General features: G+C 35.0%; 1 protein-coding gene across 3 annotated transcripts in view; it reads right to left on the bottom strand.

Moving 5' to 3' along the window:
* Positions 1-6,897: 6,897 nt before the first annotated feature.
* Positions 6,898-15,028, bottom strand: part of GALNT13 (polypeptide N-acetylgalactosaminyltransferase 13) — a 574,420-nt gene continuing 566,289 nt past the window's right edge. For all 3 annotated transcript variants that reach the window (XM_037849905.1, XM_037849906.1, XM_037849908.1), the window contains one exon: positions 6,898-9,158. In XM_037849905.1, coding sequence (XP_037705833.1) covers positions 9,018-9,158 — 141 coding nt within the window. In that variant the 3' untranslated portion in view covers positions 6,898-9,017. The remainder of the gene's footprint in view (positions 9,159-15,028) is intronic.

Genomic DNA, 15,028 nt, shown 5'->3' with positions numbered 1-15,028 from the left:
TGGGGACAAAAAGTAAATGAATAATAGGGAGGGATGGGGGGATGGTATATTTTGGGTCTTCTTTTTACTTTAATTTTTATTCTTATTTTCTTTTTTTTGTGGTAAATAAAATATTCAAAAATTAATTGTGGTGATGAATGCACAACTATATAATGGTACTGTGAAAATTGATTGTACACCTTGGATGATTGTATTGTATGTGAATATATCTCAATAAAATTGAATTTTAAAAATTAAAAAAAAAGATCAAGGGCTTGGCACATTAGCATGGCTTGGAAGGTAGTAGTGGCTGCTATTCTGGAGATGAGACAACAAACAAGAGATATTTTAGTGGCTATAATAAGAAAAAGGATTAGCAAGGTTTGAAATATGCTATAAATCCAGTCTCTCCAGGATCCAAGATTTAGCCAACTAAGTAAGTCCCAACCTTCAGGGTTCCCGAAGTTCATGTAATTGAATTTTCTCTTTGATGTCTTTAAGTTGTGCTGAATGTCACCAGATTAGTTCATATAGAAGCAACATGGTTCTCCTAAACTTCACCAGATTAGTTCATATAGAAGTAACACGGTTCTCCTAAGAGAGCACATACCTTTTTGAGCTGTAAGGGTATCAAGTGCTTTGTGATTTTGTAAGACAGCCTTTGCTGGGCTATTGACCTCAAGCTGTAAGTTTTCTGTTGCCTTGATGGTATAGCATTAAAGGTGCCCTACAGAGTTCTAGGTATGTTTCAAATGGCTTTTTTCTGGCTGGGGAATTTCATGGAATCAAATAAATTAAAAATTAAAAAAAAAAAAAAAAAAAAAAAGGAAATTCACGGTTCTGGGTAAGATCACCAAGGGAATGAATACAGAGAAAAGGTTCACGGACTGCATCCTCAAATAGTCTAATTTGAAGATATGGGGAAGGGAGGAAACACCAGCAAAGAAGACTGAGAACAACTGACCAGTAAGGAAGGAGGAAAACCAAGAAGATAATGAGAAAGGAGACAGTTATCTACTGAGTCAAATGTTTCTAATTAGGCTAGTAGGAAAACACAGTTTTAAAAAGCTAAGTATGTGATAAAATTGATTCATCATCCAATTTGGTCCACATAAACAGAGGAGGATTTTTGAATTGTTTTATATATGCAACCTAGTCCAAAGAGTTGCACGTGTACAGAGAAACCAAGCTGCAGACTCAGGAGTGGAAAGCACAGGTAGCATTAACATTAATGAAGAGTATTTTAATTTACGGCCTTGACTGTTTAGTTAGTATCTCTGCCATGCAATACTGCAACCCTTACATAAGTTTTGTGCAGAAGATAAAGGGTTCTTGCTGCAACAAGTTCATGTGTCTCATATTGTAGGGAAAACTGTGAAACAGATGTTAGCATGTTTATCTAGGTTTTCACTTCACAAAATTGGTGAAGAGATTTCTGTCAGCAGAAATTCATTTGGCTCCCTGTCTGCCAAGTCGTTCTGACAGCAGAAGTTTAGATCAGTAATTAATATCCTCTGTCATGTGGGAAAAAATATCATTATTGCAGTTCCAGAAAAGAATGAGTCACCACAGTGGCCACCTAGCCATCTCCCCAGCTAAGGAGGAGAATTTGCAGAATGAGAGTTCACACATTGTTTGTCTCAGATGCTGAAGAAAAGCAAAAATGGGTAACTTATGGGTTGACCAGCATCTGAGGTGAGCGGGCTGCTTTATTAGGTTGAACTGAACACTTAGCTAGACTTGAAAGGCCAGGGTGTGTTCTTATACAAGAGTGATGAGAAAGAAAGCAGAGTTGGGTGTATGGAGTCCTGCCTGGCTACAGAAAGACAAGAAGGGACTTTTTGTGTAAAAGATACAAAATCTAGATAATATCCTTTAATTGGTGATAGTTATAGAAAAAAAAAATTGACAACCAATGAAGCATTCATGATGTTTGCAAATCAATGAACTTTTGAATCATGCAAACATAATAGGACATTTTTGGTGAGTTTTCCTCAAAATAAAATTATGAAAATGAATAATATAGGAATCCCATCTGTTCTGGTTTGCTAATGCTGCCCTTTTGCGAAACACCAGAAATGGATTGGCTTTTATACAGGGGGTTTATATGGTTACACAGTTACAGTCTTAAGGCCATAAAGTGTCCAAGATAAGGCATCAACAAAGGGTAACTCCACTGAGGGATGGCCATTGGCGTCTGGAAAACCTCTGTTAGCTCGGAAGGCATGAGGCTGGCATCCACTTGGTCACAGGTGGCATTTCAAAATGGCATTCTCCAAAATGTTGCTCTTGGGGTGTTTTATCCTCTGTTAGCTGCAGCACCTCTTCAAAATGTCACTCTCAGTTGCTCTGATCCTTCTGTCTGTGACTTCCTTTATATGACTCCAGTGATCCAATTAACAGCTACCCTGATTGGGTGGGGTAACACCTCTATGGAAATTATCCAATGAAATGTTTCACTCACAGTTGATTGAGTCACATCTCCAAGGAAACACTCAAAGGATTCCAATCTAATCAACACTAATACATCTGCCCCCACAAGACTGCATCAAAGAATATGGCTTTTGGCGGGACATAATATATCCAAACTAGCACACCGTCCTCCCTTCTTCCCTCCATTCCTTCTTCCTTCTTCCTTTCTTCCTCCCTTCTTCTCTTCCTCTGTCTCTTTTCTCTCTTTCTTTTCACTTAGCAAATGAAATGATCTTTTCTTATTTTTCTCCCTTGATTCTATTTGTGGCTAGGACAGCAGGGGTGATGCCAAGGGATCGCTGCACTGTTGGGGTGGGCAGCCTCTCTCCACCTTCCTCTCCTAACCCTGGCAGACTGTCTTCCAGAATCCCAGCACCAGAATCAGGGAACTGGATTCAATCCATAGTATTTTGAAAAAGAATTTCCACCATATGAGATGAGACATTTAAACTTTTCTATTTCAAGTCATTTTTATAAAATAAAAACAGAAAAAAATTATGTATCAAATCATTTTTTGAAACAAAAACAAATAAAAAGATCGATAAATAAATACTTTAAAAATCATGCACAGTTTGAAGTTACTATTTTAATTTTTTGGTCTCAACATTGTATTGGGACCCCAATATTGTCTCGCTGCCAAGGGATATTTGTAGGCACTTAATCATTTATTTAATTAATCTACAAAATGGAACATAAGGATAAAATATGGAAACGTTTTATCTGTTTGAAACACTAATCAAAGTGAAAAAAAGACAACATATACAAAAGGAAAACTAAATTGGTATATTTTAATTCTACAAAAATGTATAAATATTTAAATTTACAGCAAAAGAACAATTATACCATTTAGTAATGCTTACAATATTATCATGTGTGATTCTTTATGCACAATCTACTTTTATCAGTGTTAAAGAACCAGGTGCCAAATATATATCCAAAACATTTTTGAAATTATTTCTCTTTAGCTGTGGCTACAATGACTGAAAAAAAAAAAAAAAACTACAAAAAATTACATGATCATTAAATCCTTTTTTTCCCCCTTGTGCTATTTTCAGCTGAAAGTACAACTGGAAACAAGAAGCAGCTTACATTCTTTTTTTACACCAAATTAAATGCATCATGAAACCTCACTGTTTTTAACCATTATGGATACAGCCTTAATCATCTACTTTTCCATTCTCATTCCAACTCATTAAAAAACAATATTAAATGATTTGTTCTCCCTCTAAAAAAAAAAAAAAAAAAAACAGAAACAAAAACTGACAACAAAAATATCCAAGAAGAGGTCTTTACCTTAAAAGGTAGTTAACAAAAGAGTTGCACTGCATCATTAGTATTTCAGAGGGTTTTTTAAAAAAATGCAATGAAAATTGCCTTCAGAATTTATTGAAAAATGTGAAACAAAAATTTGGCATAAATTCACTCAAACTATTTAATTTGCTAGTGTTCATTTGACACCTTAAATTAATACATTAGCTTATATTTAAAAGAAGCTTGAACATGGTGCAGTCATACCAGATGTGTTCATGTACTATACAGAAGAGTGGCTGACTTGATCTATTCCATACTTTCACATCCTGGAAAAATTTGGGAAAAATGGTAGGTAGTGGCTGAATCCTGAAACACAGCTGCCTTAAGATCTAATCCAACTTTTGCTGCCAAACTGAACTAGAAATGTATTCAGATATCAGCTATGCAGAAAGTCAGCTAATGGATGGTGACACATTATTAAGATTTTGGATTTCTTAAATTCTTCATATTGGTGAAGTGTGTGCACTTTATAACTTAAGAACCCATGCAAGTTTTGTCTCCTGTGAGACTAGATTTAGCATCTTTAAATGAGATGCAAGTAAATTGGTTGTGATCATATATCATCATCATTTCTCAAGGTGTGAAAACAATGTATGGGCAAGCTAACATTTTCAGGTTTGCTGAACCAATTTGTAATAACCTCCTAAACTCCCTCCAAAATAATTTTTAAAAAGGTAAAAAACAAACAAACAAAAAACTCCCATTGTTTCACTGTTGTAGTAATTTCTTCCTTCCTTCCTTCCTCTCTCCCTGCCTCTCTCCCTTCCTTCCTTCCTCTTTCATTCCTTTCTTCCTTTTTAATTTATTGTGCTGTTTCTCAGTACCACAGCAAAACTGAATTTTGTGGGCTGTATTTATGAAAGTCTACAGGGATCCACTAGGAAGTCTAGAAATTTCTGATTACCTGAACTCTTTGAAGCTGCACAATACACAACCTACCCAATGTTCACAGTAAGAAATGGTCTAATTCTCTGTGTAATCTGTAGGCCAACCTTAATTCAATTTGAAGATAATTAGGAGGAGAATGGAAGTAAAGAGGCATTATGCTTGTTTAGTTACTGCTGAAGAAGCTTTGCATCTCTGGAACCTAGGTTTCCCACTAATGCTAGGTGTTCTGTAATTATTCTGTTGCCCTTTTATTCCTTTATTTTTGCTGTAGATCATTACTTATTGCCTGTGCTGCGATTTTATAGAAATCCTCTTATTTAAGTATGAAAGTTTGTAAGAATTTAAATATGTCTTAAGAAATGATACAATTATGAAATGATTAATTGATAAATTTCTTCCCATCATTGTGAGCTTTCTATTAGATTTTGCAGTGTTCATCACTTGAAGTCAGCATTAGACTTTACTACCAATGAGGAACCCCGCTCCACAGTTGTGTAACTGAATGAAACTTGTACAAGACACTTTACATATCTGGGTCTCACTTATTATTTATAAACAGAAAAAACTAAGATAATCTGTAATGTCATTTCACAGTTGAAAAACTATGATTGTGTTTTGTTCATAGACTTCCATGTAGAAAATAAACTTAAGAATAGCTCTTAAGAAATCATGAAAATACATATGATTTTTAAGAGAAGGATACATGTCTCCTCTCTAAAAGTAAAAAATTGTATGCCTTCAGGTGGCCATTAAACATGACCAAAAAGTAAGAACATAAATTATTTTTTAGATTAGTGAAGCAACTTATATAATATAGCAGCATGATTATAAAATGTCATATTTCATTTCTGTAATGCAGGATATTTTATCATGTAGAACAAAAAATAGTCAATAGTTTAATATGAAGAATATTATGAAGAAAAGTATCACTTGGAGACAAAGTTATGCAAATCCTGTCTAAATATATTACTAGATTTTATTTTTAAATGTAAAATACTGTGCAAAAAAAGGCATGATACAGTAGCACTTAGCAGCTTTAACACACATATTTCAGTTCATTAACTCAAGAAATATCTAAATACTCACTATGTGCCAAACACTAAATTAGATGCTGGGGATACCACAGTGAACAAAACTGAGAAGCCCCTGCCTTTTTGGGGCTCACACTCTAGGTGTTGTGGGGGAGGTGGTGGGGTGTGGAGATGGAGGGGGAGAAAAACAATGAAGAAGTGAACTTGTAGTTTGTCAGAGGTACAGGCATAGGGAGTCCAGGTAAGAGAAGGTTTTGTCTCATTGATGAGAAAATATTTGAGTAGAGTATTAAAGTGGGTGAGAGCGCTCTGTGGAGAAGAGGGAGCAAAATGCTGAGGCAGAAACTTCTTGGCAGCAGAGTGGGGTAAGCAAGGAACAGAATGGTTAAGCACTGTAGTCAGAAACATGAGAGAGAGAGAGATAGAGAGAGAGAGAGAGAGAGAGAGAGAGAGAGAGAGAGAGAGAGCGCACGCGCGCGTAGGGGGGTGTTGTTCACAGACAACTCTTGGCAGCCATGTAAGAAGTCTGGAAGGTTGCAAGCAGAAGTAACACAATCAAAACTATGTTTTCACAGAATCACTATGTGTGTTGTATGGAGAAAAGATTGTTAAAGACAAGGGGTAGGAACTTAGGGAATCAAATTATTAGCATATTGCAATTAAAAAGGGTAGAGATAGTACTGCACAGTGGATACGTTAAGTCATTGGTTTCTGGTTATATTTCAAAGGTAGTGTCAATAAAATTTGCTGATAGATTAGCTATAAGGTGAAGGGGAAAGAGTGAAAAGTGACTTTAGCTTTTAACCCGAATATCTTGAATCTTTAAGTTACCATTAGAGTTACTAAGAAGGGGAAGACTGCAGAAGGAGGTGGCTTGAAATAACTTGAAATATATATTAGTCCAGTTACATAGAGAACAGATGTATGAGACAAATGTTTTGTGACTCCAATCATGGGTTTAATTTTCTGCACTGAATACAATAAATGCTTTTGAAAAAAAAAATGAATGCTAGCCACTATTTTCTAGGTTTTGGTCTTTTACAATATTTTATGTGATTTTTGGTTTGTTACAAACTCTGAAGACATGTATTCCACACCATCGGAAGAAGCTTTGAAAATGCTTCTGTTGAGAAGTTCATGCAGTTTTATGCAGCTTTAATTTTTCCCACACCATAATACACCTTCAAATATTTAAAATGCTGTTGAAATGTGTCTGAATTCAGTTTCAATGGAGTAGGTATGTTTTTTTTTTTTAAATCTGTCATTGATGATTTTCTAGATAACATGCATTTGATTGGCAAATCAATGATGAGTGGAACAAATTGTATAAAGGAATCCTTAAGTTTAAAGAAGAATGTTGTGCAGGAACATTTTACCTTATTTTAGGCCAGATAAGAGAAGAAACAAGAAAAAGAGAGTGAAAGTGGAAAATGTGATTGTTAAATTAGGCACAGTTGACTTGGGAGGCCACTATCAATTTAAAATAGTGATTCTCAACCTCTTGGGAGTTGGAACTTCCTTTGTGAGAATGCTGTAAGCTATCAATTCTCTCCTCAGAAAACTACCCTGACACACACTTTTGTTTACAATTTTAGAGATTCACGGATTGCCAGAGACCTCAGGGTGGGGCTGTTTACACGGTAAGTGGTCTTGAAGAAGCTTTTAAGGAGTACACAGGTTGTAGACGACTTCCCCATAGTTGTACCAGGGTAAGCCAAAGGAGACACTAGCTGAGAATGCTAGCTGAGAAAATTCATACAAGGTTTTACCGGTCTTAAGAAAAGTTTTTTTCTTTTCATTATAAAGCAGTGTTTGTGTGAGCTGTCTTTGTATATGTGTGTGAGTGTGTATGTGTGTGTGTGAGAGAGAGAGAAAGAGAGTGGGTCTGTATATAGCCAAACTGATTAAATTTTTTTATAAGAGCTTAAGAGAAAATGAGGATCAAAGATGTGAAGCCTTCTGCTCCACAGAATTCGCTTTCCTTTTTTTCTGTCTTTCAAATTTCTATTAGCTGCTGAGTGCATTCATAATTAATAAAATACACACATGTAGAGCAATTTTATGGTAAAAGCATTTTACATGATGTCAAATTCAGAAACTTATTAGTAGGAATCCACTGATAGATTTTTCCTCTTTTCATGTCTTCTGCTCTTGAACTTTAAAAACAAAGTGTTTTAAGACGGATTAAGAACATGTGAAGTTAGCCTAATTATGCTGTGTTCCTTGAGCCATATTTATGGAAAATGATATTTAGCAATTAAAATAGAAGTTTTAATTAAAATAGAAGTTCAATGGATGTGTACTGAATTCTTTCTTCCTCTAGTGATGAAAAATGTAGCTATTGTAGCATAGCAAGGAAATTCTGATAATAATGCATTCTTATTTAAAAATATAAAATTAAAATTACAATGGTTATGTAACTAAAACATTCAAATGCAAAAGAGTTAAAAATGCAGGCGAAAACTATGTTTTACATGTAAATCTGTCCATTATTAAGTGACAAGCCACAATCTCTCAAGTGAAGAGAAAAAGACAGTAGTGAGTTTCCGACGTCAACTCTGGAACTAAGACAATTCTTTCACTTCAGCCTGTGTTAGGAGTGACTGGAACCCAGCCAGAGTACTTCTTAAAATGATTTAATCGTATTTTAGCTTCTTCTTGTTCCCCTCTCAATATCTCGCTAAGTTCTTTAGAGTTCGTGTACTTTCAATTGAATTTTCAAATTAACCTCTTCTTTCTTTACATGTGATGCTTTCATAAGGATTCTGTGCATTTAATATCCAATTCCCATTTTTTTCTTGGTATAAAACTTGGAACTTATTTTGTATAACGAATTCACTGCTCAGAAATAATTTAATATTTGGATATATTATTGACATGGAAATTCAAGATGTTTCCATGAAAGCCTAGTAGAAACAGAGTGAGTTTATAAAATAATATTTCATAATGAAGACATCTCATAAGGCATTTTACATTGTCTGTCTTTCAATCACTATAAGAAAAACTAAAACCAAAATAACCCCCAACTGACTATGTTAGATGAGAGCAATAAGGATTTTTTTTAAAGCAAACACAATTTGTTTTTTAAGTTGTTGTGATGTTTAATAACAGTTTGCTGTTATTTATATTTTTTATGTGCTTTTTTGATCAGGTACAAATTTCAGGAGGGAAATAAGCAAATGTTCCTAAAAATGAATTATAAACAACTGTGTTTTAAAATACTAAAAGGATTTTTAAAACTTTCAATTCAGCAAAGTTAATACTTCCCCTAATTGAAATAATGGAAAAACATAAGTGTAGACACTTTCCTGGCTTGGGGAAAACAGTCCTCAGGTGTCATGCCCCCAAGGTCATGTTCCTTAGCAGCCACTGTTGGGACCTGCTTCCACTACAGTCCTGCATGGTAGGCACCATTTTGTCTTCCTCAGAAGGTTCATCAAGACATTGGTTACTGTTAACATGTCTCAAGGTGAGTCTCTGTAAAACATAACCAACAATCAGTGCAGCCTATTTTATCTTTAAGTGAACCAGCATATCAGATTAAATCTGCTCTTTAAAATTTGTCTTAAAATATTACCTGCTGTTATATTTTTGTAAAAGGAACTGTGCACAGGTGTCTCAGAATTACTACCCAACTTTGACTAATATGGTTTCATCATTGTCCAATATACCTTTTTTGCAGGTGGTTAAAGAAATGGACTGATAGTTATCGTGATTGCCTAGATTCAGGCTTCTTTGACAGAAGCCCATTTGTGAGATCTGAGTTCAGTTGAGGGCTACAAATATTAACAAGCTTCCTCAAAAGCCTGGTTTTCTTAGGCATTTGCTATTCAGTCACCATTGGTAAACATGCAAATAGAGGTCACAGCTGTGACACAAATGAACAAAACTGTGAGTGATTTTATTTCAAAATAAACAACAAACTATAGTATCTGTGACTGAGACATATATTACGGAAGGGTGATTTATCATAGCAACAAGTGATCTGTACTCCTTAATAGTGTGTTCACTATATTTTGGTTTATATTTTTAAGAATGTTAAAAAATATGTCAATATCAAATAAAAGTAGCAACATAATGGTCATATATTTTAAAATACTACCTGTATATTTTATTTTCTTATGATAATCATTAATAAACATCCTCTCGGTACCCAGAGACTGAAATGTAATTCCAATAATTGCATCATGTTAACCTGTCATTACATGTCTTCTCTTTTGAATTCTCCCTTATACTCTGAAATCATATTTTTTGGACTTTCCAGACATACATTTAAAATCAATATGCTTTATACATTCTAGTTTTATTTCTGCTCAGTTTCATGGATAATGACTAGGGCCATACTATGTGAAAAACTGTCTAAACAGAAGGGAGGAGTTGGAAGGTATGGGAGGGGATCTGCAGGAGTACTTGAAACAAAGGCACTCCATATATTTATTTATTTATTTATTTATTTTGGTGGAAAATTACCAAATCTTTTTTTTGGGCTTTTGATCTTGAAAATTGAATGAAAAAAAAAATACAGGATCATGCAATAAAACGGTGTGGAAATACTGCCAAGAACAATTATAATTTGCATGGATTAGGGCTGAAAACACCCTGGAATGCATTGTTCTGAGAAAAGAGGGCATGAAAGATAAGTTTAGAGTGGACGATGTTTAGTAGACAAGAAGCAGGAAATTAAAAGAAGAAGGTTATTAGATATGAGGGAGACTTCAAGATTGGGGCCTTTGTTGTTGCTCTTTCAATTCTTGGGAACAAACTATTGATACTAAAAAAAGGAGCAAGGAAGAAATGACTAAAAATAGGCAAGAAGGTGGTTGATTTATGCTTATAATGCCAGATATTGAACCAGCAATCAGCTTAGAAAAAAAAAGACACAAACAAAACAAAAACAATACTTTTTTCTAAAAATTCCTAGCTAAAATCAACTAAACATTTTTCATTTTTGTTACATACCCGAGGTCTTTGATTGTATATCCTCCTTCAAAAAGGCCACTTACCCTTGCTTGCTTCTATTAGATGTTTTTTTTAAAAAATATATGCATTTACATAAATCGAATGTTAGTTACATAAATCGAATGTTATTGACCATTTAGATATCCCAGGAGGAACTGCCTTTGCCTTACTCTAATTGATCACACAGCATAGTAGATGATTGCTTTGGTTAATTATCAGCTAGCCTAGGTAAAAAACATACATCTGAACACAGACTTTGAGACTTTTCTTTAAGGATCGCATTGAATATGTAATGCCAACTACACAAATAATAACTTAAAAATACTGGTTACCATTGTTCTTGCTAAAAAAGTGCATAAATATTTTCTTTTTAGGAATTCATTGATAGTCAAAAGCCACTGCTGCGAAGGTAACAAACAAAATACCAAAAAATGTAAAATTGATAGTATAGTAGAGAGAGCAAACACTTTAGGCTCAGATAGACCTGGGTGTGAATTCCTGCTCCCACTTCACTAGTTGTGAAATCTTGGGCAAACTCCCCCCAAATTCTGAGGAATCAGATTCTTTGTCAGAAAATATGTACTTAACTAACAAGTACTTAAAAACATACCCTTTCCCCTTGTGCTTTAAAAATGTGGCCTTCAATTAACTATCTAGCTCTGATCCCTAGGTAATCTGATAAGAGTAAAAATGTTAACTATGTTTCTAGACAATACTGCTTATGACAAATATGACCTCTTATTGGTAAACTGTATTTGGCCTTATAAATTATAAATGCCTTATAGGAAGCCAAATATGGGACTTTTCTAAGACAGAGACCCTTGTAATTCTACATGTTCCATTGGATTCCTTGGATTCATGCTTATAGAGTTGTTACGAGAGATATTATCTAATGTAGGGCATAAGGCTATAAAGCCAGGGTGGTTTCCACACACACCTGATTTGGATCTCATTCTCTTGCTGTCACGTGTGGAAAAGTTAGCTCTCAGAAGGCTCTCTAAACTGCTGTAGGAATTGCTGCAAGTTCTCTTTCTGAGAGAAGCAGCTGTATTTTCTGCCTAGAGCTCTCCAAGTAAACTGATGCTTAGTCTTGTGAAACTAAAAGTTTATACCTAAGAAGACCTCATGCTGGGTTCACACTACCAGGCTTGGTTGCTTTGTGAACAAACTAAGATGATATATGCGAAATGCCTACTACACAAATTCCCTGTGTACAATAGTTTTCCAGCTTTTCCAGCTCTTATGTTTGGTATGTCCTTGTCTCAAATGCGGTTCTAAAAAATGCCCTTTCTCTCCTTCCCTTTCCATATGTCCAGATTCCCAGTTTGTCTCTAGTATCCCAAATCTACTGCGTCTTCCACTGACAAATTTAATTGGTGCATAGGAGCCAGAATAAGTCCTTAACTTCCCATATGCTTTCATAGGAAGATACTGGACAATGTAATGTCCTTTATTTCCTGTTAACTTGAATTGAATATTGGCTCATTTTATTGCTTACTAAGAAGATATTAAAAAATCACAGAAATGTGAGATAAAATGTACAATGTTTAAAAACTTTTATTATTATTATATTACATAGCCAATCACAAAGAAATGTTTAGAATTAACTTCACAAAGTCATTTATGACTGTAAGTCATAAAGATTTAGTCTTTGATAATACATTTGCTTAAAGTTTCAGACAAAAACAATTATAAAGTCTAGAAAGAATATTCTTTGCACACAAAGTGTCTAAAATTAACATAATCAAATAATTTCAATGTTTCAAAAACAATCCATTTTTCGGACTATGTTAGCTTTTTAATTGATTTTTTCAGCTCTGATCTAAAATCTATTGTCATATAGACACAGTTGTAGTTAGCCAAAAGAGCTAATATGGCTCTGCAAAGAATTTAATCTTGGCCATGAAGAGATTTGGTGTTTGCCCTGAGCTTCTGGGAGGTAATCTATAGTGTCTTTGTTTGCCTGGAAGCCTTGGGTCATACTAGGCTAACAACGTAATTTAGGGCAAGGATTGGCCACATACACATAGTCTTAGAGTGAGACTGACCATGTCAGAAACACCAACAATGTGGTATATGTGGTTGCTTTGGGGCACATGGAATCATTCAATTGGGAGACTCTGAGCAACCATTTTGGCAAATAGTCAATCATACTGTTCCAGTTTGCTATGCTGACATTATGCAAAATACCAGAAATAGATTGGCTTTTATAAAGAGGATTTATTAATTTACAAATATACAGTTCTGAGGCCATAAAAGTGTCCAAACTAAGGCATCAACAAGATGAAACCTTCACTGAAGAATGGCCAAGGGCATCTGGAATACATCTGTCAGCTGGGAAGGCACATGGCTAGGGTCTGCTCGTCCTTTGCTCCCAGATTGCGTTTCAAAATGGCTTTCTCCAAAAATGTCTCTGGGTCTCTCTTAGCTTCTTCAGCTCCTGTGCATCTAAGCATCAGGGTCCTCTCTCAGCTTCTCTGGAGCAAACTCTGGGCTAGCATCTCCAAACGTTTCCAGGCATCTCCAAGTGTCAGCATCAGCTCTTAGCTTCTTTCCAAAATGTCCCTCTTAGCTGCTCTGAGCTCCTTCTGTTTGTGAACTCTTTTGTAGGACTCCAGTGATTAAATCAAGACCCATCCTGAATGGGCAGGGTTCATATCTCCATGGAAATAATCTAATCAAACGTTTTGTCCACAGTTGATTGACTTACATCTCCATGCAAATACTCAGTCAAAAGACGCCAACCTAATCAATATTAATATATCTGCCTCCACAAGATTGCATTAAAGAATATGGCTTTTGGGGGGACATGATATATCCAGACTGGCACACATGCCTACATGATGAAGCCAAAGCAAAAACTCTGGACACCAAAGCTTGGGTTAGTTCCCCTAGTTGGCAACACTCCTTGTCTATTTTCACACACACATACCAGGAGAATAAAGTGTCCTGACTCTATGGAGAGAGGATAGGAAGCTTTGCATTTAGTATATCCCTTGGATTCTGCCCAATGTGCTTGGTGATTTTAATCTGTAAGCTTCCTCTGTAAAAAAGTGTAACTGTGATTATAATAGCTTTCAGTGGGCTCTCTGAATGTTTCTAGTCAGTTACTGAACCTGAGTATGGTTTGGGTACACCCCCCTAATTGCAGTTGGTGACTGAATTAAGGGCAGTGCTGGTGACCATGCCCACTAACTTTGTAGTTGACAAACTTCTTGTCAATGTCATAATATTCTCTATCGATTTTATTTATGCAATTATATTTGAAAAAAAGAAAAATATGGAAAATGAGTATTCAGACTAAACACTAATTAATACATGCAATCTTCAAATTAATGAGCAGCTAAAACGTAAAAGAGAAAAATAACTCCATGGAAAAATAGTTCATAAAAGATTTTTCTTTAACCACATTTTAGAGAAGTAAATTCCCAGATTTCTATGAAAGCATATAAGGAAAATGCTAAAACGAGGTTAATAAAGTATTCAACATAAAGTCCCAAAATTATTAGATAATGTCATAAGTAGGATTTTGAAAAATATTTCTAAAAACTTCCATTCTTGAATAGTTTCTTAGTAGCCATTTTTCCAAAGAGCTATCCTTACATGTTTCCACAGTGGGATGTGGGGAGCCATCAGCTCCCTTGCTTACTGAGAGACAGGACTGGGTGATTATGTGAAGAAGGGTGTGAGTCTGACAAAGAAAATAATGAATAATGACAAAATCAAGTACAAAGGCCATAACAAATCAATCATTCTTGGCAACATGCAGTTTCTACTGGGTGAGGATGAAAGGCATACATCACAATAATTGCATCCATAGATGCATTTAAAATGCACCCTTTTATGTGTCTTTAATATCAACTTTATCAGTAGGAGTAAATGGAAAGGCAGGATATTAAGAGGGGTCTGAAATGCAATGAGGAAACATTTTGGGGCAAAAGGTTATTTTGGATAGAAAAAGTTATATTACCGGTACTCATTCTAGTACTTTTGGTGCTAAATGAGTTAGTTTGTAAGTGGATATTCAAAATAGTTTATTAATCAGAGAGTTTTCAATCATGGACTTAGGTCTCCTCATTCTTTGCCCTAACTTTGAGGAAAATATGGATGCAAAGGAAGAAGCCAAGGGATAATTTAGCTTTAAGGCTTTGCTTTACTTTATATAGTATGATACTCATACGGCTTCCACTTAGATTTCACAGAGCTAACCTAGTCATCTTTATAAGGGTTCTACCTCTGCATTGTCACATTAGTCTAGATGTCAATTCAAAACGTAAAGAAGAGAGGACAAAGAAAAAAGATAAACTCATTCTGAACTTTTAATTTGACCTACATCTCCAAACACAATTTATAATTAATTAATTTATTTTTCTGTTTCTTGCTTTTCA

The sequence above is a fragment of the Choloepus didactylus genome, chromosome 9 (assembly GCF_015220235.1).
Source record: "Choloepus didactylus isolate mChoDid1 chromosome 9, mChoDid1.pri, whole genome shotgun sequence".
NCBI lineage: Eukaryota > Metazoa > Chordata > Mammalia > Pilosa > Megalonychidae > Choloepus > Choloepus didactylus.
The sequence above is the reverse complement of the archived record's forward strand: the minus strand, read 5'-3'. Positions and strand labels throughout refer to the sequence as shown.